Here is an 18,542-nt window from a genome sequence, read left to right on the forward strand (position 1 = left end):
AAATATTTATATCTTGATGAATTCAACACACAGACATCACAAACATATGCCCTGCTCTGGAGGAAGCTTCAAACCTATTTACCTTCAGGTATATGTTACCAAAACACTGTAATTTTATAGTTGTTTAGAATTACTTGTTCATAGTAGTTTTGAGAGCTCCTTCTATTATTCTAGTTCTCTCTCTCTCTTTCAGAAAGCCATGTATTTCCCAGTTTGTAGAGAAAGCTTTAGAGTTTTATGTATTTGGAACTGAATGAAACTAGCTCACGAACTGATGGGTTGAATTTCGCAGCTACAAACCATCTGTGGCTTCCACTGATGCCAGCAAGTATATGACAAATAGGGAGCCTGAGAAGAAAATGCACTATGGAGGTACAGCTCCTCCAGTTGCTAACAGTGCTAACAACCTTCTGCTGTGCTAGTACAGGGCTTCATGTATGCATTTTCAGGGCAAGGGTATCTTTCAGAGAATAAAAATGCCAGGAGATTATAAAGTCAAAACAAAGGTCCATTAGCCCAGCAGCATTTGCAGCAGCTAGCTGCAGATGGTTAGTGAAGATGGCTAAGAATAGAGCAAAACCACAACCTCTCCTCTCCCCAAAAAACTTTCAGTTTCTGACAATCAACAGCTTCCCTACTGCTGCCCCTTTTTGATATGAGTTGTCTCCCTCTCAGGACATTCAAAGTCTTCCTATATTTTGTAACTTCATTTCCAGTGGAGGGACTTGAGGAATTCCCAGGAGGGGATCATTGCTTGAGCAGCAGTCAAGCCAAATCTGTCCCCTGAGCGGGGACTGCAGGCTGCTCTGGTGCCAAACTCTTCGCAAATAGTGAACAGGCTGCACAAAAATCGCCCAGGGCCTGGCCCTTGAGGTGCACAGGGAATGAGGAGCCACAGACACATCTGCTGCTACATTTCTTCAGGTGCCCTTACAACTCAGATGCCTAGCAGCTCATGTTAAAACTTTGAGGAGAAATGGGAGAGCTTCGTAAATTGCCATTTGAAGTGCTCCAGTTATTTATTGCAAATGCAGTACCAGTGATAACCCCAGCTTCCAGAGTTTCCCATGCTTGAAAGGACAGCTAAAAGTGGAGGCTGACCTGGGAATGTTGAAAATATGGCATAACCAGTATCTGTCACTTCAGAAAAGGTGCTGGCTGCCTGCAGGCTTCTGAGTCGGTTGCTGTGTGGTTGGCAGCACAGTGTAAGGTTCCTGGCCCCCTGAGGTGACAGTCAACCCTGTGTAGGGTGCAAGGACTCATGCCTGCAGAAACCCTGCCTCCCTCTCAGAGCTGAGTGACAAGAGGGGCATGGCTTTGAGAAGAGGGGCCGTGGTGATGAGGTGGATACATTGAATGCCTCGTAGTGGATGCTGCTGCTGCATGAAGGCTCTGATGGTTAAAAGTGTGGGTTTGGATTTTAAATAATGTAGCCTTGCTTTGCGTAGTAGTTACCTATCCTTGTACAAGAAGTGGGAGAGCTGACACAGCTGCGTGCAACTGTTTCCTCCTCTTGTTGTCCCTCCCTGCCCAAAGACACCAGGTATTATAGAGAACATACTTTTGAGGTCTTCTCTACCCTTTAAAATGTGCTTCTGCTGCAAAGCAGAGCCATATTTTGCTGAGTTAATAATGGGAATGGCTGTGACATATCAGTTATTCTTTAAAAAGTTGTGACAACTGATGCACTGATTGATACCTGGTTCTTTATAATCTGCACCTTTTCCTCCTTCAGATTGTGATAATGTGTATTTTCATTATGTTAGACTTTGCTCTCATTTATCTGATTTTAAGTTGGTGCTTTGCATAGCTCAAGGCCGGTAGCTTCTGTTTGATGTGCAACAGCAGACAACTTAAGGTTGTGGTTTGTTCTTCTTTTCAAAGCAGTTTCTTTCCCTAGTTTTAACTGTGTCACATCCTTTTCAGGGGAGTGTACAACCAGATGGTTTGTTTTCACTCAGTTCTTTTGGAGGGGGTAGAGGCTACGTCTGTCTGTGAGACAAACCAGCTGCATGTTAAGACTTCAGAACCATCAATGAAAAGAAATTCATGAACTAAACAGCTGAAAACAGGAACTATCTGGGATGACAGTCCTAAACTGAGATAGTTCTCACCTCTTTGCAACTATATCCAGTCCCCTCATGAGGACAGAGAGGGAGGGGATCTCCAGATACATCTCTGCAGTTCCCTGGTGCGCAGGAGCCACCTCGTAAGCAGCCACCAGGACCAGCATCCACGTTGGACCGGCTGTGTGCGCTCGTATCTCTCTCCTCATCCCCAGGACCGTGAGTATCGGAAGACCAGAGCACGCCGCCGACACTGCTGCTGTTCATCTCCTGTGCTCCTCTGGCCGAAGGGCTCCTCTCCAGGCTGACAGCCGGGTGGGTAACTTTCCTCCAGCCTCAGCATCCATTGGGATGAATCCGAGCGTGAGCGGTGCCGTTCCCCAGCTGGAAGGCTGAGGCTAATGGAAGACTGACGCACATATCGCATGGTCTTGTGCCAGCCACTGCTGTCAAGGCTGAGTAAAAATTTTAATTTATTTTAATGCAGTTATTGAGGCATTTTAATTCCATCAAAGGAAATAACACAAGACACACATCTACAAATATTCATTTGCTACTTTTAAATGAATTTGATTCAGTTGTGCTTGGTTCCTCCTTTTTGGGTTTTACTTTGAGACTTCTCACAGGCACAAGTATTTAAGGATTGTGAACCTTAAAAACTGCAGTCTAAATTCTGCGTTTTGTACATGAATATTGAAACAGAGTAATATACTGTTCTTTCTGTAAGGCCCTGTTTTTAATTATTAATGCTTATTCTTTTGAGCAAATAAACCCCATATATATGAGACTTGTATGCATTTTAAAAAAAGATAGTTCTCTGGGACAAGTTCCAATATGACAGTATTCTGTATATGAATATTTATAGATCCATCAAAATTGGTGAATACTGAATTTGCTGACAAACATTGTGGAGGATTTTTTTTACTTTTCTTTTGAAAGAGATTGAAAAATTATTTGCAAATTGGGTCAAATTCAATATATAATTTTAGCCAAAAAGCATATTTTTTTATTTTTTGGTTAAAAAAAATTTCAAACTTTGAAACTTTTTGATTGAAAGCAACTTTTCCCTGCATAATTTATCCAAATTGCAAAAAACCTCAAAGCCTTTCGACAGTATTGAATAACATGAAAAAAAAAATTTCATTTGTGGCAAAGATTTTAAGTGAGCAAAAATTAAATTTAGGAGTTTCATAGTGTAAGAGTTACATTGCCTGTTGCATGTTAGTAGTAGAATACTGATCAATGCGGTTGCGCTGGCATTGTTTTCAGGTTGCAGTGAAAGCTTTTCCTCCAGATGCATTGATGTTGTGTTAGAACTGTGCAGAAAACCATCAGGCTGTGCATATGTATCACATTGTGTTTAAGAAAATACTATTGCTTCTTGCACTCAGCTCACAAATGAGGCAGCATTTGTTCTTTCTGTGCCACAAGTGTGGCTGTGTTCTGGGTTTTCTTCTGGGTCCCACGTGTGCTCACTTGATATATTTTACATTGAAAATGTAATTTTTAGTGCTGCATAATTGAAGCCTGTTACTTCTACACACTCTACGCAATTGATACCAGATGCGGATTTAGGCTTCTGTGTGCACAGTGAATCCTGGCTGCCTTTCCACCTTCTCCCAGCACTTATTGAGAAGCATCTTGTATATGAATATGGGTGTGAACAGTGCATGATCTAAATCGACCAGAAGAAAAGTCCTGTTGCAACACGTGCCATTTCTGAATCAACAACTGCACAAAGATATTTGCTTGTCTGGTGTGTATTGGCTTTTGACTTGGGAATGAAAACAATGTATTAGTATTTCCCATGGGATGGAAACACCATTTTCCAGTCATCTCTAGCTGCAGGTGACTGAGTCAGAAAGTAAATGATTAAAGAGATACAAATGACTGCATAAAGGAGAGAATGACAAAAGGGCTACTGAGAAGACAATTTGGAGGAATGCAGAGGCGAGTGATGGAAAATGAGATAGCATTATGGGCAGGCTACAGGGAGCCTCAAGACAAAAGTGCGGCCACTGATTTGTGACGGTAACATCAGAAAACTGTGGTCAGTATATGGCTACTCTAGTGTTGTGGAAACAGGCATGCACTCTGAGACCTTGGGGCTTTGTCCCCCAGCTGCTTGGGGGCACAGCAGTGCATTGGTTGTGAACTTTTCTGCTGTGACAGAACCAGCATGAGTCCACGATCAACTGCAGTCCTTGAGACCCGAACAGAAGAGGCTGGGAGTTTGACTGTGAAATGCCTACGTATATTGTTCAGTTCAGTGTAGTGCAAGTTTGCCATGCCAAATTGGGGTTATTTATATATGATATCTAACCCTAGGAAAGTATCAGTGATGTTCTTGGCCAAATCCATGTTCAAGCAACAGCTGAACAGGTTTTCATCAAAATTCTCTGCTGAGAACCACATATGTTTTGATTGGAAATCTTTTGGATAGCATGGAGTTCTGCTCTTTTGTGTGAACCAGAAAACAACATGTTGGGATGACAGCACTGTCTCAGTCTTACCAATGAACCACTGCCCTTTTGCCAAAAATAGCTGGCAATTTTTAAGATATGGTTTGTTAAAAAGTATATATAGTTGTAGAATAGCATAATTCACTAGATGCCTCTTTAGTTCACTGTGTCTATGAAAGCAGGAAACCAACTCACATGTTTTTGATCTCTTGCAATAAGACAGTTGCCCTTTTTGTTCTACTGCAGAAGTGGAGTTACCGTTCAAGAAATTAAAAGCATGCAAGAGTTAGGAATTATTTCTTTGTCAAATAGTTGATGAAGTCTAGATCCTAAACTTTCCTATACATGCTGTTACCTTGATTTTCCAGAAAGAGTTGTAATGCATGTATGTTTACTCTTGCAATACCTTTTTTCCATCTTCTGCAGGTAAGCATGAAGCAGCAGTAAGAGGTGTGTAGCTATCTTTGTGCTAGCTAGCTCGGCATGAATGGTGAGCAGCTAGAGATGCCTATAAAATGGTATCAGAGGTCCTGGATTTTTAAAACTTGGTTGTAAGCAGTAGTCTCTTATTTTCAAAACCCTTTTTCTTTAGTTTCTTCAGCACAAGAATGATACTTGACATAGGGTTTTGTTTAGAACTCCTCTTTTCAAAGGAAACAGAGGTTTTACTACATGTTCTCTTTGAAGGGACTTGCACAACAATTTGTGACTACATACCGTTTTCTCTGCCTTCACTTTCTGCAGTGCTGATTCCTTCTGCTAAAGATGGCTCAGATATGGGCGATTCTGGCTGCACTTCTTTTCTTGCTAATCAACCTGATTGAAGGGCCAGGTAGGTGAGAAAGATCCCAAACTACGTGCAGCACTCTTTGTTACTCTGTATTTCCAGCTCACTGTGCGCTGAAACTTTGCAGTTCACCAGGGGAGATTTTGCTTATTGTTTAATGTGAATGAAAAAAGTGGTGTCACCTTAGTTGACATAATAATCCTGTACCCTGGAGAGTGGCACAGGATGATACATCTGATAGGAATCCAACACAGATCATCTGAAGACCCATCTCCAGATTAACTGAGACAATTATCAGAAGAGCTATGATTTCTGGCAGAAAAAAGATCTACATACGCTCCATACTTCATATGCCTCATGAACTACAGCACCAAGTGATCTTGGGTTTTCACCTTGTTACAGGTGTATGTTCCACTGCTATCCCTGGTTTTACTTGCACTTTAACCACCGCACCTAATTCAATAACACAATATTTTTTTTTGGAAAGTAGTTTCCCTTAAGGGTGAATCTTGTCCCCCTCCATCAGTTTTTCAAAGCCCATAATAAAGGGATAGAAATCTGTTGCCTAAAAAACAGATGGAGGACTTGTAGCTCACCAGCATGTATCACATACCTGCACAGCGTCCACTGCGAAAAGGCACCATCTCCACTGCATTTTCAGACTTCAAAGAGTGATAACAGGAAACTGGACCTGGAAATTGAATGCTATTTATAAGTGTCTGCACAGGGCAATGTGTCCCCAAGGCTACCAGTACAGTAAGGAAGTAGAAATTTTTAAGTGTGATGAAGCCAAGAGTTTCCTATGCTTTGATAATGGCTATAGCATCATTTTTAATGTCTGTTCTCTTCTTATGTAGCTTACAACATGGTGAGTGTGGAGGCTGGTGATGAGGCTGTGTTGAGTTGCCCTTATGTCTCCAAGGTGTCTTTGCTAATGGTGACATGGAAGAAGAAATGCAGCACTTGCTGCTCGTTGGCCTATAGACGTGATCACAATGAGACAAAGAAGTTAAAATGCAGTGAGAGGATGATGTGGAAATATTCACCTGACAGTGACCCTGCTCTTCGTATTTACCCCGTGAACCTTAGTGATGAGGGAAATTACACCTGTGAAGTTGTCAGCAGTGCAGGGAATTTTCTTTTTTTCTCTTCTCTGACTGTGATAGGTAAGACACACCTTGTCATTTTTTTTTTTTTCTTGTGTGTGTGGAGATAAAAATGATTTGATTAAATTGATTTGGTGGTAAAAGACCAAATTCATTTTGGATGCACGCTGAAATTAAAAATAAAGAGGTAAACTGATTTAGTCTGACTATTTGGAGAAGGGGAAAAAAGGCATGAGGGGTTATGTAATAGGACTGGGCTGGTCTATGAAGAAATAATCTGGGGGGTTTATGTTTGTGTTTTTTAACTTCTGACTCATGAACAGGGGAGGTTTTAAGATGCACCATATCCAACAGTCTGCGCAGTTTCTGAGAGAGCTCTTTGGCCGTAGCTTGGGATTTGAATATTATGTGAATGTTCACATAACCAGGAGTATCCACTCTTGGTTAAGTTAATGCAAACAGAAGATAGCAAATAAATATTGCTGCTATAAGCTGAGAAAGAGGATGCTAAACCAAAGTTCACATTGAGGTCAGTGTGTGTCTTGTCTGGGTAAGAGCTAAATAGGAGGGAAGAAAAATTTTCAGGATGATATCTGGAAAGATTGCACTCTTCCAGAAATACTGAAAGCTGTCTATAAGACTGTATCACTAAAATAAAAATTAAATTAGCCTATTTTCAACCTATGGGAACAAAAGAATATTAGGAAACATAAACAATACATCATCTTTTTCAGATAGCCAAGTAAACTATCTCTAGGTTTCCACAAATTAAAAAGAAAAACACAATGGGAGAAGATTTTGTGTTCTGGTCATACTGGTTAATTTTTAGTGATACTCAGAAGGCTTGTGGGAAATTAATTTTGGAACTCTCTAACTTCTATTATTAATTTTTGTCACTTTATTTTTTTTTAAATGTTCTTCCTTGCAGGGTCTTGCCTTTCTGAAAATGCCTTAAGTATTGTCCGAGCCTTTGGCTGTTTTGTCAAATGCAGAATATGAGTTGTTGGACTTTAGGTAGAACAGTTTTGTCTGATTCCTCCTTTATTTCCTTACTGTCAAATTCTTGATTCTACCTACCTAATCTCCTAAATATTTTAGGTGGAGCTTCAGCAAGCTGTGTTTTCTTCAGTGTGTGCACTGCTGTATTTATAAATCTTCATTTAATCCACCCCTATCTGTCATCCCATCTTATCCTGTTACAACTGTAGTCACCTTTTGGAAAATATGAGGAAGCAATACTTCTAAATGCAGCTAGCTAGTTTTGGAGATATTCACCTTGGACTTACTGATGTATTTTTTTTCCCTAAAGATTGTTGGTGCTAGTATTCCAAATTATTCTAAAAACTCTTGAACTGGTCACGCAAACTGAAAGATACCACTTATTTTTCTGTTGCTCAGTTGATGATTTTATACTGGATTAGAAATCATGGTTGTGGCCTTTTTTTTATCTTCTTCTGTAGTCCATCCTACAGTGACTCTGACCTACGACAAGAGCAGGGTGGCTGTCTGTCAGGCATCTGCTGGAAAGCCAGCTGCTGAAATCTCCTGGATCCCTGCAAGTAATCACAGCACTGCGGAAGAAGTCCATCACCCCAATGGAACAGTGACCAGAGTGAGCTACCTAGGCTGGGTCAACAGCACGCTTCCCAATGTCACCTGCCTGGTTACCCACCCAGCTACAAACCAGATTATGTCCCTAGACCTGTCATGTAAATAACACTGCTCTGTAATTGCTCTTCATCATGCTCTTGGGCTTCTTTGTGCTGTTCTGTGCAGCTGTTCCCACTGAATATCAGGGCTCTGCAGATTGTTTAGTGGGGTGATAGGCCAAAGTTCTAGTGAATGTTGACAGAGAAATTAATACTCTGGAGTTAGTCAGTTGAAACCAAATGTTTTGTGGCATTGTATGGGGAAGCTTCCAGTGCATGCTTCTTTCTATTCCTGTTCATTTTTACAAGAGTTCCTCATTCTGCTTTTGGTGGGTTGACCTTGGCTGGCTGCCAGGTGCCTACCAAACTGCTCTATTGCTCCCTTTCCTCAACAAGATGGGGAGAGAAAAATATGATGAAAAGCTCATGGGTTGAGATAAAGACAGGGAGATTACTCACCAATTACTGTCATGGGCAAAACAGACTTGACTTGGAGAAATTAATTTAATTTATTGCCAGTCAAATCAGAGTAGGATAGCGAGAAATAAGAATGAATCTAAAATCACTGTGATACAGCTAATTTTTGATGTGAAGCTTTGAACCCCTGGATTTGATTTGTGTTCGGCTTCCCACAGTGGTGATGGTCTGGAGAAAAATTCCTGGGAGAATGTCTGTCTATGACTTTCAAGTGATCCTTCCCAGGGCCAAAGGTAGTAAAGGGTAAAATTCAGCTTCTCAGCAAGCTGTGCTGGACCTGTTAGAAGTCTTATGCCAAGAGGGTTTGTAAAAACAGGTGAATAAGTGCTCATATCACCAAAATATCTCAGTAGAGGCATGAAGGACAGAATTCAGCATAGACCAGTCATTAAGAACAGTATTTTGCAGGGATGGCAGGTCAGTTCTGTTGTTGCAGCACTAATATCATTTGAAGAAAGGGAAACCGTGCAGACAGATGAGTTGAAAATGAAAGTGTGTTTGTACACACAAATGCCTGGGTGTGTGAGGCAGCTTTCTACTGCTGGTTGGCATCCAGACATCTCATCTGTGTCTCAGCTCATTTGAGCTGTGGGGGTAGAGGATTAGCTTTCTCCTCTGGTTAAGATAGGTAGTAACATCATGTAGTCAGCGGATACTGATGCCTAGTTCTGAAACTAACTTTCTTTTCTCATCTCTCAGACACCTCCCACAGGCTTCTCTATCTTCTGATAGGAGGATCTGCAGGTGTTGCTGCTGTCAGTGGTGTGACTTTATGCTTGATTTTCAGGTGCAGAGGTAAGTGATTTGATGAGCCTGAAATGTATTACAATTCCATTGCTGACTATGCACAGGTATAAGGACATGCACTTTATTGCTGAGAGGGGGGTGGGAGGTAAGGATTGAGGAAAATGTCCGTATATGATGCATTGTCCTTTTGGAAAACTAATAAAATAAGGGGCGGATCTTTAAAACAAGTCTGGGGTTTTGTAAGAGGCATAGTTATTATGCCATTAATGCATTATATACGTATGGCAGAGAGTCATCCAGGATGAAAAGGATTCTTTCTGAGACTAGGGTAGGTTCTGAGTTTTTAGAATGATTTTGATCATTCTGCATTTTCTAACATAAAATTCTGTACACAAAAATGATAGTTCACAAACTAGTGACTCTAGTCCAATGACTACAGACAAACAACCCCCCTGGTTCCATTAGCAATCATAAATTTTTCCTTGAGCAAGTGTAAGAATAGGCCAAATGTACATACTGTCCTCTGGTACACTCGCAGTGTTTCAGGCTGTGTAGTAGATTTCATTGGCACCAGGTGAGGCTCATACTGAATAATTTGATACTGACATCTCAAATGATGGTTTGCTACTCTTGGAGTCGATGGCTGTGATGGGGTATGGAGGGAGTGGAAGCCCTAGTGGAGGCTTAAAAGGGGAGGAAGAGAGAATAGTAGGCTGAAGACAAGAGTGTTTTCATGAGAGCAGGAGATGAAGCACTGGGAGAAGGCAACGTAGAGGTGTGTGAACTGTAAATGGAGAGAACTTACAGAGAATCAGAGTGACTGATTCACTCCCCTTCATTTCCTTAGTTCTTCTCTAGCTTTACTGCTTGTCTGGGTTTCCTCTTTGTGCTCAATGTCTTCCAGATTATTCCCCCTGCACTGGGCATATTACATTGCAAATGTATTTCAGGAACCAGGTCTTGGGGTGAAAGATGGTTGGCAAGAAGGGACAATGCACTCGAAGAGCAGAGAAGGCAGGGTGAGGAGAACAGAAAAACAGAAGAAAGGAGAAGGGCAGTTGTCATGGGTGGTGGCAGCACTGACCAGAGCTTGCAGCACTTTGCTGGGAGGCTGTCCCTGCCACAGAGTGATGTGCTTCTTTGGGGTAGGTGAGGAGAGGAAAAAATGTGCTCATATGGGTTCCATGGTCCAGCATGTCCCCACAGAACTGAGGAAAAGTGCACCTAACTGACTCAATTCAGTCATGGCTCCCAGGGTGATCAAAAATTTCAATGAAGGGAAAAATAAAAGAATAGCACATTCAAGAGCAGGACATAAAAAATAAGAAATTAAACAATGAGGTAAGTGAAGAAAGTCTTTCAACAGCTGAGGGCAGCTAGAGGAGAACTCTAGACATAACAGCTGTGCACCTTGCCCCATCAAACCATTTTAATTTCCTGACGTCCTACTTTCAGCTTTCCGGTTACATACATTGGCACACGGGTCGGCAGTACCATTTGCAGTAAGTGGGTTTTTCTTCTGTATGTGCTTTGTGAGGTTTTTTTTCTGTATTCTTCACTAAAACATGTAATTTCATTGCAACGTGTCTGCTCTGACAAAACTCTCATTTATCTCTGTGTGTGCTTGGAGGGGGGAATGAGGAAGTGTTTCTGGGAGGGTGTCTATTGTTTGGATGGCCCTATCTTCAGGTATATTCAGAATATCTGAGTAATTGCATAAGCACTAGATCAAGAGTGGAGTAGTGCATTTCCTGCCTAAGAATACTAGAAATTCCATTTACAATGGCAATGGTTAAGCTGAATTTTAAATCTCCCTGAAGTTAATGTTTTCACATTTCTGCCTCACAGAGTAATCTTAACTCTAATCTTTTGCTTAAGAATGTGTATTTCCCTTGATGGCAGAAACCTGCCTGATTAAAGACCGGATGAAAGCAGACAGGCATTTTACAATGACGGAAAAGGGTGCACTTCCTTATGCTGTATTAGAGACAAAACACAGCTATGAAAATTTTATTTTTTAAGTTGCATTTGAAACACTCAGAAGTTAGGAAACAGCAATGATAAATTTGCCACCGCAACTTTTACTTCCTTTCTAATTCCAGTGTGTCGTGATACATGTTTAACAGCGTGATAATATGCCGCTCTTTCCTCAGGGCTTCTGCCTCATTTAATGCACACTGAAAGAGCAATTATTTCATATTTTGCTTTCTGCTTAGAGCTAAATTAATGGCTGTGTGCCTTGTTTGTTGCGGACTAGTCAAACAGTGCTCGGAAGTTTGATTAATTTCCTGATATGCTATTCTATGGCATTTGGGATGATTTGACTGACAGAGTGGGAGTTGCAGAGATCAAAGTCAAAAGCTTCCAGTAATTTTAGGTGCCTAAATTGGATTGCCTGTGGCCTGTCTGTTGGGTTTTTTTTCAGAGAAGTTAGCATTGTTCATTATCATCTATTTTGCTGAAAAGACCGACATTTCAAAATTTGTTTTCAGTCACATTAAGAGAAAAAAGAATTCAAAAGACTGTCCTGTTTAGGCTTTGTAAAGGTGGCTGTTGCATCTCTCTCATTTCAGGTTTCACCCTCTGTGCCCTCCCCCTTTGCTCACAGAGCTTACTGAAATAACTTCACAGTTTCTTTGCAAAAGTAATGTTGCCTACCATGTTTTTTCTGGTCTTGTTTTTTTGTTTGGACTCTATAGGTACAATAGTTCCACAAAATTCTACCATCTAATATAATGGTACATGTTTTTCTTTATATTGCAGACTAAGAACTTCAGGTCTGCACAATCACATGAGAAAACAGATGTGGTCAATCTTCCTGTCTTATCAGAGAGTATCTACCAGAATTACAATCCAAGAACAATATATGTATGAGATATTAACAGTGTAGGCACAAGCAGTCTACTACCAGCTCGGCTACTAATGATACTCAGTTACTTGAACTTGTACTTCAACCAAGAAATCTCAGACCTTACCACATAGCAGGCCAGCAGAACACTCAAAACTGCCCTACAGAAGCCTTTGTCTTTCCTGACCTGAAGACAGTGGGGGAAATCAACCTGTTTTAGTAAATTATTTCTCTCTTTCTCTAAATATCAGCACAGCTCTTGAAACATTTGAAATTTTAAAATACATATCTGAATTTTATTCAAAAATGGACTCTGAGGTATGTGTTTTCTTCCCTCAAATTGATAATTGACATATGTCTGTGCCATGTTAACAGACTGTTCATGAATATGTAGCACTTTTTTCCATTTTCACAACTGGATTTTCTTTGCAATTTTGTGGTGGAAACCAGGAAGTGACACAGGGGACCCCAAAACATAGCAGGTCAAAGAAATACATCCAGCAGAAATTCAGAAAGAAAAGAGTTGGTTTTTTTTCTGGGTAGTTACATGTGGTAGATGACAATCTGGTACTTGTTATCTTTGTTGAGTTTTTATATTTTTAATGTATTTATTTTTCAATTAAACTTTCTGTTTGCATTGATAATGGAAGAAAAAAAACCAATTTGAAATTGTACTTGATATGGAAATGAGATATAGTGATGGGCAATTTTCTAAGATTAATTTTAAAGTAAACCTGCAAATATGCAAATAATTACCTAAATGATTTCTGGGGCTATTTGGGTAAATGTTTATTGACCAGTTTCTTAGGAGCTGAGATCACAAGCATTAAGTTGTGAAAAATGCAGGTCATGTGCTTGTTTAAAACAAACAAAAAAAGCCCCTAACCAAATAATTTATTTCTTCTCATCTTTGTGCCCCAAGCTGAACCCCCTCCTCCCCCCAGATTGGTTGTTAATTTCAGTTTTCATTCGTCAGATTTGGCAAACCTTCCAAATGCCAATGCAGCAGTAGGTATACTCAAGTGTGTGTTTCGAACGGCTTTTTCCTGCTCGTTGCTGGAGGACGTCATCTCTGCTCCTTCAGTGTTCTCAGCATGAGGATCTCCCAGCACCTTCTAATTGCACTTCACTTTATCACTTCTAGATAGACATATGGGTGGTGGACATCTACTGACATCGCTCCAGCCTTTCATTTAGTCAGAAAGGCATGAAGAGCAACTCAGGGCCTTAATGAAAAGACCCTAATGAAGGCAGTCCATTCATGCCTGCTGGGTAACTGAGCAGAGCCTGTCTTGTGGTGTTAAATGTCCATGATGGGTCACTACATCAGAGCTGTGTCCAGCTTCTTCATATCATCTGTGGGGAAGGAGATGCACCGTTTCACATATACAGCCTCTGGGAGAAATAAGTGACAGCTTGGAATTAGTGAAAACAGGTTTTCAGTGATGCTAGCTAGGAGAAGCATTGTGTAGCTCTGGTGAAATCCACAGCAGTGCCTTAGTCTCAGGAAGTGGTTTCCCAGATCTGTGGGCCTACAGCTGGCAGTGCATGGTGGGCATGATGTAGCACCCTTTTTTGTTCTCCCTGTCAGCTGGGACTCTTCACAGTCATGGTGCTGTCAAGGAGTTGGTTGTGACTGGAAGACTCTGAAATAGGGGAAAAATCTCTTGTTTCTTAGGGAACTGTCCACCTGGGTCTAAACCTGGGCTTTTAGGCTGGTGTTGCTCAGTGTGACAAGTAAGCATGGGCTGTTCCTGTGGACAACTACAGCAGTTTGGGTCTGTCTTATTCAGAAGCTGGACCATTGCAGCCAGACCAAAAGATGACACAGCTGCCAAAATGAAGAGTCAGGCTGTGGAGCAGTCTGCTTTTGGCAGTCATGGTGCACATGTGTTGTGGTTTTTTGGGTGCAAAGCAAGAACTTTTCGTAATTCCTTTGCACCAAGTAACAATGCAGACAGACAGGGAGATGATAGTGCAGGGGGTAAAACTTTCTGGAGAAACAGCACAGCGATAATTAGCCCTGGATGGAAAGCATGGCTTCTGTGCTCATGATTTTATTTTCCCCTTTAATTTGTATTTGCTGGAATTGGTCCAGTCACCTGCAATGTGTCAGCATTTCCTAGAAATCTTGAGGAGACTTTGTTTGATGTGCTGAAACAAGATGCTCTGGCAATGAGATAGGTCTCTTTGTGCTGCAGGTACTCAGTGAAATGGGCTCTCCTGGCAGTTCCACAGCTCTTAACAGCCACGTGGACTATGGTTTGCCTGATTTCTTATTTCAAAAGGACTTCCTCTTGAAGTCCTTCCTGCTGCAATCTCTCAGAAAATTAGCTTTACAGCATTGTAGCCTAGTCAGGCTTTGATCATCACCTGTTTACTGCCAGCAAAAAGCTTGAGTTATTAAACCGCAGCTTAGGCAAACCCTCATGTTGCAGGCATTAAAAGGCCTCAACTGCCTGATTGTTGTATCTTCCTTCTGCAATAAAATTGGCCCTCATGCTTTTCAAGCTCACTGTGTATGGTTAATAAAACTTATTAGGCCAAAGAGAATAATGTGGCTAGTGGGGATGATTGTAAGAAAGGCTGGGACATGAATAATGTTTCTAGGCAGAACATAATAATTGAACAAGCTCAGTTAATTTTCTGTTCATCTTTTGTATGTGTTATAATACCGGCACAAGTGGTAGGTGGTTTCAGATACAGTATGCTTCTTTCTTAACTATCTGCAATTCACTGGAGCTTTTGACCACAGGAGTATGTATTACATCCAAGCTGCCAACAGGTGATAACTATTCTAGTGGGCCTGTCAGCTCTGCTAATAGCATCATCTTTGAAAAGAAGAAGATAGGATTAGCCAAGCAGTGGGACCATGTGTATGCTGAGAAAGGAAGCCCTTGGTGCTTGGGATAAGACATAGAGATCTGCGAGTTGAATGATTTTGTATGGAAGCAGAGAGGAAAATGGGAGAGCCTGCAGAAGGGGGTTGACAGAGAGGAACAATAAGACTAAGAGAGCGAACATGATGTTGGGTTGTTGCAGCTTAATAGTGAGATTAATTACTTTTTCCATTCACACTGCCTGTCACTGGGTATCTTAACTGCTGATTGTGGCTGGTGAAAGACAGGCTTTTGTCATATGGGAAGCTCTCTGCACTCTTCTCTCAGGATGGAAAACTAGGCATGGGCTTTGACGGTTTCCTCCCTGCATGCCATCACTAAAGAATGGTGTGTTGTCATGATTCTTGGTCTTAGGAGCTGCACACCAAAGGGCTAAAAGCCATGAGACACACACCTCAGGGGAGCGAGGGGAAGGAGGGAAAAGCCTGGCACTGCCTCAGTGGCTCACCAGGGGTTTAACTCCTCCTCTGTCAGAAAGGCTTGAGCTGGGCTTGCAGCCAGGTGCACCTCTGCCAAATCCCTCCCTGCCAGAAGCAGGGACCAGTGTGGAGCAGAGCTCAGCTGCTGGGCCAGTGCCACAGGTGGGTGCAGGAGCCCTCCCCACGCTGCCCAAGAGCTGCCCGCAGGGGCTAGTAGTGCTAGCTCCTGCCCGAGCTGGGGTCTCCTGGGCTAGCTGCTGAGAAAGTGCCCATTTCCTGCCTGGATTTAATTTTGCAATTGATCTGTTCAGTATTTTGGGAATGCGAAGAAAATAACTTAAAATATTTTCTGTCATGCTGATTTCATAATGGGATAGGCATGTTGGTGTAACCCAAAGAATAACCCAAATTGTGTATTTTGTCTTTTGTAGGAATTTGGCCTGGAAAATAACCAACTTGAGGATGTTTTTATATTTACTCATGCTTTTTTCCTTAGTTGCAAGAACACTTTTGGTGATCTCATACTGATTTTATTTGCACTGAAACCAAATTTAAGGAAGGCAAATATTTTAGACTGCAAACCTCCACGTATTCTTCTGTGGCCTTGTAAAATGGCTAGGAAAATGCTGACTGTTTATTGAACAATCATTGTGAGAGAGTTACTAAAAGGAGATGGGTGTTGCTGTGAGCTATTTGCACATTCTGACCAAAAAATAAATTGTAAAAAATAAAAGGCTGGGAGTATAAACTGCTGTTCCAGGACTGTTGCAACAGCTCTGCCTTGACACTGCTGTTTCAGACTGACTCTCTAGTCAAATGTACTGTTGACTGAATGTCACTTGTGCTTTTTAGTACTAGATGTGACTATAGATGAAAATGCACCTGTTTATTGTGTGGACTTTCACTCATAATGTTTATAGGGTGCTCTCGGTAATAGTGATGATATCTGCTTTCTGATTAGTCTGTGAGCAATTTATCTTCTGGTAATAGCAGGTGTTGCAATGCTGTCGAACAGCTCTTTATTTTCTTTCTGTTCACTAAATATGGAATAAAAAAAAAAGTTGACAAAAAGTTATGTTTAGGACCCCCTAAATTAGACTGTAACTTCAGATTCTGAAGAAGATTTGTTTAAAATCCTGATTTTTAAACACTGGGATTGAAATGAAGAAGATAAATAATTTTCCTGCAGACTTTGGAAAATGGGGCAAATGCCCTAAGGGTATTTATTAGTTCATCAAAAACCTTGGTTTACTAAGTTGTTATTTCTTTCAGCTGTATTTTTCGGTCTAGCCTTCTTGGCATCATTTGTCATAGCTTTTCTTCTCTGATGAGAAAATAATACTTTTCTGGGTTCTCTTGTAGTAAATATAACACTGTACTGGGTCTGGCTGAGCCGGAATTGGTTTTCCCCTGTAGCAGCCCTCATGGTGCTGTGTTTTATGTTGGGAGCTGGCAGGGTGTTGATAGCACACTGGTGTTGTGGCTACTGCTGAGTAGTGCTTACACAGCACCAAGGCTCTTTCCGACATTTCCCCCCTACAGTGGGACGGGGTGGGCAAGATCTTGGGAGGGGACACAACCAGGACAGCTGACCCGAACTGACCAAAGGGATATTCCAGACCATATGACGTCTGCTCAGTATAAAGCTGGGAGAAAGGAGGAAGGGGGTGGGGTCACCCTTGGTCCTCCAAGGGAATGACTACACGTATTGGAGCCCTGCTTCCTGAGAAGGGCCGACATCGCCTGTTCATGGGAAGTAGAGAATAAATCTGTTGTCTTTTTGCTTCGCTTTGCTTACATTAAAACTGCTTTTGTTTTACCCACAAGGGTTGGGGTTTTTTACCTATCTTATTTTCTTTCCCCTCCTTGCCCTGTTGAGGAAAAAAAGGGGGAAGGGGGGGAGGTGATAGATCAACTTGGTGGGTACCTGGCATTTAGCCAAGGTCAAACCACCACAGTTTTTTGGCGCCCAACGTGGGGCAAGACAACGGCAGTTTTATATTAATTGTGGTATAGCTATAACAATTATTAAGTGACAGGCTCTTGTGCTGGTCACGGGTTTGTTGATTGCGCTGTTTACCTTTATTTTGCTAAGCTCGGGAACATGCTGGAAGAAATTGGGAACATCATGAGTGGTTTTATTCTGCAGGCTCCCGAGGTACTTATTCATCCTTATGTTAGATCTTTGATACTGTTCATTAATGCTGTTCGCCTATTGTGGGCTGTGTGGAGCTCGGTATGTTTTGGTGTAAGAGAAGGCAAATTTTGGGTGAGTCAATACCAAAATGTGCCCTGAGGCGGCCTGTCCCTGGGTGGCAGGGGGAGTGAAAGGATTTGGGCAGATTCCTGGGACGGTTATCACCTCCTGTAGCCTGGGATCTTACACCTGAACAGGCAAGCAACCCCGCAAAATTGACATAACACCTGATAGAAGGGTGCCTTGCCTATCCCAGTGAAAATCAGCAACTCCTAGCGCTGTACTGGGGCCTGGCCTGTGCTTATCGAGCTGCAGTTCAGTGCTCTCAAAGGACTGTGGTGGAGATGGGAACTCAAACAATAACAACAACAGCAGAGATTGCCCCAGTAAAAAAGAAACAGTGGACAAGGAGAACAACAGGCCCATACCCTCGATTAATAAGGGAGGAGAAAGAAGAGGAAGAAGCTGGTCCTTCAGCAAAGGGGTCAGAAGACGGAGTAACAGAACTGAAACAGGAGGCGGAAACTACCCGGTCCCTGACGTCATCAGAACTGCGAGACCTGAGGAAAGACTATAGCCGCCAGCCAGGTGAGCGGATTGCTGCCTGGCTGCTTTGATGCTGGGATAATGGGGCTGATGCTCAAAAACTGGAAGGTAAGAAAGCCCAACAGCTGGGTTCCCTTGCTAGAAATTGAGGAATTGAAAGGGGAATTGGAAAAGAGACAGCAATTTGCAGTCTGTGGAGACAGCTCCTTTCAAGTGTTAGAGCAAGATATCCTTTCAAGGAAGATCTTATGGACAACTCCCCAGGGAAGTGGACTACTGCAGATGAAGGTGTCCAGTACCTGAGAGAATCAGCAGTGCTGGAAGTCATCTAGGGTGAT

At 41.9% G+C, this 18,542-nt stretch overlaps 1 protein-coding gene across 3 annotated transcripts; it reads left to right on the forward strand.

Moving 5' to 3' along the window:
• The first annotated feature begins 1,946 nt into the window (after window positions 1-1,946).
• Window positions 1,947-12,904, forward strand: LOC141938790 (cell surface glycoprotein CD200 receptor 1-B-like). 3 transcript variants are annotated; one of them, XM_074857806.1, is made up of 7 exons: window positions 1,947-2,381; window positions 5,273-5,360; window positions 6,173-6,481; window positions 7,882-8,130; window positions 9,247-9,342; window positions 10,750-10,796; window positions 12,058-12,904. In XM_074857806.1, the coding sequence occupies exons 2-7, from the start codon at window positions 5,294-5,296 to the stop codon at window positions 12,166-12,168; spliced, it is 879 nt and encodes a 292-aa protein (XP_074713907.1). In that variant the 5' UTR covers window positions 1,947-2,381; window positions 5,273-5,293; the 3' UTR covers window positions 12,169-12,904. The 3 variants fall into 3 exon arrangements, with proteins under 3 accessions (XP_074713907.1, XP_074713896.1, XP_074713904.1); XM_074857795.1 differs by lacking the exon at window positions 1,947-2,381 and adding an exon at window positions 3,333-3,822; XM_074857803.1 differs by lacking the exon at window positions 1,947-2,381 and having other exon boundaries at window positions 5,312-5,364; window positions 6,238-6,481.
• Window positions 12,905-18,542: the final 5,638 nt, after the last annotated feature.

Source organism: Strix uralensis, chromosome 2, assembly GCF_047716275.1.
Source record: "Strix uralensis isolate ZFMK-TIS-50842 chromosome 2, bStrUra1, whole genome shotgun sequence".
NCBI classification, from domain to species: Eukaryota; Metazoa; Chordata; class Aves; order Strigiformes; family Strigidae; genus Strix; species Strix uralensis.

Coding starts and splice junctions, on each gene's coding strand:
- LOC141938790 (XM_074857806.1), top strand. CDS start 5,294: ATGGCTCAGATATGGGCGATTCTGGCTGCACTTCTTTTCTTGCTAATC. Junction 6,482..7,881: donor CTCTTCTCTGACTGTGATAG/GTAAGACACACC, acceptor CTTCTTCTGTAG/TCCATCCTACAGTGACTCTG. Junction 10,797..12,057: donor GGTCGGCAGTACCATTTGCA/GTAAGTGGGTTT, acceptor TTTATATTGCAG/ACTAAGAACTTCAGGTCTGC.